The sequence below is a fragment of the Galeopterus variegatus genome, unplaced genomic scaffold (genome assembly GCF_000696425.1).
Source record: "Galeopterus variegatus unplaced genomic scaffold, G_variegatus-3.0.2 Scaffold218, whole genome shotgun sequence".
Classification (NCBI taxonomy): Eukaryota; Metazoa; Chordata; class Mammalia; order Dermoptera; family Cynocephalidae; genus Galeopterus; species Galeopterus variegatus.
Window position 1 is genome coordinate 820361 of NW_007726329.1, and position 5990 is coordinate 826350.

Consider the following 5990-nt stretch of genomic DNA (forward strand, 5'->3'; position numbering starts at 1 on the left):
AAAAATTTTAACAAACCTGTCTTATTTTTACAATTAAAATGAAAACAAAAAATTATGTATTCAAATTAAAACAGATGCTGCCAAATAAAATACTCATTCCTCAAGATATTTTGAAATAGTGTTATACAAAATATATTTTAATCCAGATCCTTCTTGAACCTATTACACACAACTGGAGATATACATTTAAATTTGTTATAATTAGCTTAATTGATCTCTATTGGTTGGGGTGTACACAGTTTTGCATTTCAGCTCTTGTGGTTTCTATAGAATTTAAGCTTTTAGTAACTGTTAGATTAGCAAAATTGAGTTGGTTTTTTTTTTTTTTTTTTTTTTTTCCTTTTTGTCTTTTTTACTGACCGGTAACGGGATCGCAACCCTTGGTGTTGCGCCCGTACCGGGGACCGGCAACGGGATCGCAACCCTCGGTGTTGCGCCCACACCGCGCTCAGCCAGTGAGCGGGAACCGGTCTCCACATGGGATCCGAACCCTTGGCGGGAGCGCCGCCGCGCTCCCAAGCAGCGAACTCTCCAGTGCGCCACCGGGCCGGCCCTGAGTTGGTTGTTTTTGATGAAATGAGTACTCTTTATGTATCTTATGTTGTGTAGTAGAAACTGCTGGTTTTCTCCCTTCTCTTTTTCCTTTTAGTGTTAAATCTCTTCCCCCTTTAATTTTTATCAGGGAACGTGGCCACTCTAGAAGAGACTACATTTCCCAGCCTCCTTTGCAGCTGGGTGTCATCATGTGACCAAACTTGGCCAATGGGATAGGAGCAAATGTGGAATGTACACCTTTTATGTTGCCTCCTTCCCATGCATGGGATATTGACAAGGCCAACATGCTAGGGGATGGTGGGACAACAAAATACAGTAGGAAGAACCTGAGTCCGTGGATCACTTTGTGGAGCAGAGCTTCCCCACTAGCCCTGGACTGCTCACCTTTGAACCATGACATGAGAGTGAAATAAACCTCTAAAAAAAAAAAGAAAACACACACACAAAAAAAACAAAACAAACAAACAAAAAAGAAACAAGAAAAAAATAACAACAACAAAAAATAAACCTTTTTTCACTCTTTTGTTTTTGGTTCTTTTTTAGTTCACAGTATTTTAGCCTGTACTCTTGCTAATACAGGTTCTCATTCATTATGACTGTAGAAGACTAAAAAAATTTTTTATTAGCATTTCATTGTTACAAATTGTAATTATTCTTTTTACCCCTTATTCGATCAATCACTCCCCAATCCCCCTCACCCCCCACCTCTAGTATCCTTAGGTTTGTTCTATCCTTCTGAAAGTTCAGGGTATTACTGTGTGACTGTGGAAGATTACAGTGGCCTGGCTAATCCCTGGAGCATGGTTGTGGAGTGTATGTGTGTGGATATGTGCGAGAGATGAGTAGGGGGTGGGTTGACGAAAAGACAGTGGGAAGTTTTCCTGGTCACATCCTACCTTGTATTCCGGATGGTTGACACTTCACTGTTGAGGGAGGAAAGTTTGCTTTTCAAAATCCAAAGGGCCAAGAGAAAAAATACTAAATTCACCTGTAGGAATGACACAGATCATGCAGAATGCCAGTTAAAATAACACACGGTGTTCACTTTAAATTGCACACAAGTCCTACTTCCCTGCACATGAAATTGAATTGGTAGCAGGTGGAAAATCAAGCCACACAACTGAGAAAATGCATGTCCCTTGTGCTATCTTGTACCCAGCACTCTGGTGGCTCTTGTTCAGTCAGAAACATTGGAGGCAGGTACTCACACAGAAAATGGCACAGACTGGGCCAAGGAAACCCCAGATGAATCCCTGGTCCAGGTGGAGCCAGCATCTAGGAACAATGAGGAAAGTGACACAAGGAGAGATCAGAGAAAGCACACGATGTGAACAGGAGGTGACACTTTTCCTGTTAGGGAACTTTTCCAATTCCTCCTGAAAGTCAGCTGATGACAATCATGGCTTTAATTGCTCACTACTCTGTGTTTGTGTTATGTTAAATATTTTATGAGTACAATCCTGTTGATTTTTTTTTTTTGCAGTTGGCCAGTACAGGGATCCAAACTCTTGATCTTGGTGTTACAAAGCTGTGCTCTAACCAAGTGAACTAACCAGCCAGCCCTGTTGAATTTTTAAACCAACATTGCGGGGTGGGAATAACAGGGACAGCTGTTCTCCTCGTTTCACTAAGGAGGGGACTGAGATTTGAGGACTCAAGGTTCCGAATCATGCGACAAAGCAAATCTTCCTCCTTCCAAAACCTTCTGAGCTCTTAATACCATCTTGCCCTGACTCGCTGGGAAACAGGTTAGAACTGTTACGGAGGAAAACATAAAGTGTACTGCAAATGTATGATGGGTCTTCAAAAAGTTCATGGAAAGATTTGTATTATTTTATAATTCCATTTTTCCAGGAACTTTTTGAAGTATCCTTGTAGCCAGTAGGTCCCCCTTGTTTGTGGTTTTGCTTTCTGTGGTTTCAGTTGACTCTGGTACAGTACAGTAAGATATTTTGAGAGAGAGAAGTCAAATCCACATAATCTTTACTATAGTATATTGTGATAATTGTTCTATTTTATTATGATTGTTGTTCATCTCTTTTTGTATCTAATATATAAATTAAACCTGATCATAGGTATGTATGTATAGGGAAAACCGTAGTACATATAGATTTCAGTACTATTCAGGCATCTACTGGGGGTCTTGGAATGTATTCCCCATGGATAAGGGGAACTACTGTACTGTAATCATCATCATTAACACTGCCCCCAATAATATTTCTTAGGAAACATCCACTGCACAGGATGAGAGTCAAGCTTACCGATCAGGTGTTCCATAAAGGTGAGATCTGAATGCTGCGGAAATGGCCACAATCACTGCGGGGACACCATAGCCCACAGGGAACATGAGACCCTTCATGACTCTGTTCATGCTTGAGTAGTTGACCACAGTCAGGTTTCGTGCAGTGAGGAACAGGTATAGACCTTCCAGCAGCATCCAGGTGAAGGCGGCCAGGTAGAGGTAGTGTAAAGCACCAGCGATGATGGTGCACAGCCCCTGTGGGAGGAGAAAGAGTCACCAGAAGGGGTTGTCAAGGTGGAGGATGGGCCTAGGTCCTCTCCTCTACATTGACATTGGGTATAGAGCACCTGACATTAGACCAAGGGCATTGAAAGTAAGGGTGACTGGGGCCGGCCCGTGGCTCACTCGGGAGAGCGTGGTGCTGACAACACCAAATCAAGGGTGAAGAGCCCCTTACTGGTCATCCTTAAGAAAAAAAAAAAGAAAGTAAGGGTGGCTGATCGTCAACACTAGCACTGGCCATGTTGGCAGCAACCCTTCTGACTTTCCCTGGGACCTGAAGGATGGCAAAATAGGCCACCCTAAAACATGCCACTTTGGCATAAGGATGATTTTGAGCTGAAGGCAATTGAGAAGAAGCAGTTAAAAAAAAGCTCTCGGGCCGAGCCCGTGGCACACTCGGGAGAGTGCAGCGCTGGGAGAGCAGCAGCGCTCCTGCTGTGGGTTCGGATCCTATATAGGGATGGCTGGTGCGCTCACTGGCTGAGCGCGGTGCGGGCGACACCAACCCAAGGGTTGCGATCCCCTTACCAGTCACAAAAAGGACAAAAAAAAAAAAAAAAAAAAAAAGCTCTCTGCCCTCTCCCTAAAAGCAAGATATCAATTCACATACTTACCTTTTTTTGGTGGTAAGAACACTTAAAATCCACTGTCTTAGCAATTTTCAAGGACAGTATACAACATATTGTTATTGGCTATAGTCACCATGATGTACAATATAACTCTTAAGTTTATTTCTCCTGTCCAACTGAAGTTTTGTATCTTTTGAGCGACATCTCCCCACACTCCTCATTCCCCTCCACCTCCCACCTCTGGTAACCACCATTCTACTTGCTGCTTCTGGGAATTCAGCTTTTTTAGACTCCACATATAAGTGAGGTCATGCAGTATTTGTCTTTGTCTGCCTGGCTTATTTCACTTAGCATAATGTTCTCCAAGTCCATCATGTTGTCAGAAATAGCAGGATTTCCTTCTTTTTTAAAGGCTTGATAGCATTCCAGAACATAAATTTGTGAAGGTGTCCCTTGTACGTCCCACCATCTGCCACCCCTAGAGTCTCCTTTTCCTTTGTTTCATCACTTCTCCAAATTTTATTGTTCTTTGTCAAAGATGCTGGCATTCTAAGCCACCTCTTTGAGATATACAAATGTTAACACACTTTGGTTTATTTTTCTCTTGTTAATCTGTCTTTTGTTACAGGGGGCCCAAATAAGAACTCAGAAGGGCAGAGAGAAAATTATGTTTTCCTCCCCTACAGACCCAAGGGCATTCTATTAATGTGTCCAATGTAGCATCACTCCAGAAGCCAGCCTCCCCTGGGCCAGGGCAGGGGGTTATTCCAGGACACCATCAGTACCTTGGGTTCCGTCCTGTCGATTGCAGTGAGGAAGAGGAGGTGGGCCAGGAAGAGGCAGAGCGAGAGCTGCAGGTGCAGGGAGGTGCTGGTGTTGTGGATGGCTTTGCACAGGAGGAATGTGAGGCCCGCCAGGAGGAGGCACAGCAGGGAGAGTCCCAGCCCCACGTAGGTGATGATCGTCAGCACAGGATCCTCCTCCTGGGACCCAGCAAAGCAGAGTTCACAGTCACCCTTCCCTGCTTTGGGGTAATGGTTCTCACTGTCAGACTGGGGCATCCCAAACACAGGCATGAAGCTCAGTAAGAGTGTGGCAAGTGTCTGTCACACTTCCTTCTGGGACACACCCTGTTCGTTCTTGCTCAGAGCCTTTACACATATACGTATCTCTTCTTGGGATCCTCAGGAAGAGGATCCTTTCCCTACTGACTTTTTACAAATTGGGGTAAAATTCACCTAACACAAAATTCACCATTTTGAAGTGAACACTCCAGCGGCATTTAGTACATCCACGGTGTTGTACAGCTACCACCTGTATCTAGTTTCAGAACACGTGCATCACCCCAAAAGGAAACCTATCCCCATAAGCAGTCACTCCTCATTCCCCTCTCTCCAGCCCCAGGCTACCACTTTCTGCCTCTATGGATTTTCCTGTTCTGGGCATTTCATATAAATGGAATCGCACACGTTGTGGCCTTTTGTGTCTGGATTCTTTCACTCAGCGTGATGTTGTCCAGGTTCATCTGCATGGTAGCACTACTGACTGTCAATGTTCAGGTTTCAGCTGGAATAGTTAATTCTTAGAGAGGTCTCTGACCTCTAAAGTAGAACACCTTCTGAAATTACTCTGGTCGCTTGCTATCTTTCATTTTCTTTATAGCACTTATCGCTACTGAGCTACTGAGCAGGGGCTCGGAAAGTATTAGCTGGAGGAATCCAGCGTTTCCATTGTACCTGGCTGGTGAAGGCCATGAGGACAGCGAAACTGGACAGGTGAGTGCAGCTGCATACGGTGTGACTTTCATTCACTTCTATCAGGAAACAACCATCCTTGGACCACTGGCCACCTTCTTCTGTGCTCCTCCAGTAGACACAGAAAGCCTTTCTGCTCCTGGGATTCATCTGAAAACAGAATGGGCTTATCATCTTCCCCAGGAGGGATAATCCTCAGTGTTGGTCTATGCTAGGAAGCTGCACACAGAGGCACACGGGAGTGGCTCAGGACATTTCTCCTTTTTAAAAAAAATTTCCAACGGGTTCAGATCCCTGTATCAGCCAGTTGCCAAAAAATTCTTTTTTCTAAAATTTGTTTTTTTACTTCATTGATGTAAAAATTGTACATATTTATGGGGTTTATGTGATAATTAGATTTAAGTGGCCACCAGGCCCCCTGCCCCATAGTCACTGCTCTACTGGGATTCTACATAGTGTTAAATAAAGCCAAGGCTCTCTGGGAGCCAGAATTTTTTTTTTTTTTTTTTGGTACTTTTTTTATTGGTTATGAATATTCATGAGATACAAAGCTGATTGACACCACTTGTGCCCAAGATGTGATGGCCA

The 5990-nt window shown here is 43.8% G+C and overlaps 1 protein-coding gene across 1 annotated transcript in view; it reads right to left on the minus strand.

Moving 5' to 3' along the window:
* EMR3 (egf-like module containing, mucin-like, hormone receptor-like 3) overlaps positions 1–5990 on the minus strand; it is a 32182-nt gene that overhangs the window by 7150 nt on the left and 19042 nt on the right. The window contains exons 4-8 of the mRNA XM_008566051.1: positions 5385–5552; positions 4434–4631; positions 2817–3052; positions 1764–1830; positions 1452–1543 (exon numbers count right to left, since the gene is read on the minus strand). Coding sequence (XP_008564273.1) covers positions 1452–1543; positions 1764–1830; positions 2817–3052; positions 4434–4631; positions 5385–5552 — 761 coding nt within the window. The remainder of the gene's footprint in view (positions 1–1451; positions 1544–1763; positions 1831–2816; positions 3053–4433; positions 4632–5384; positions 5553–5990) is intronic.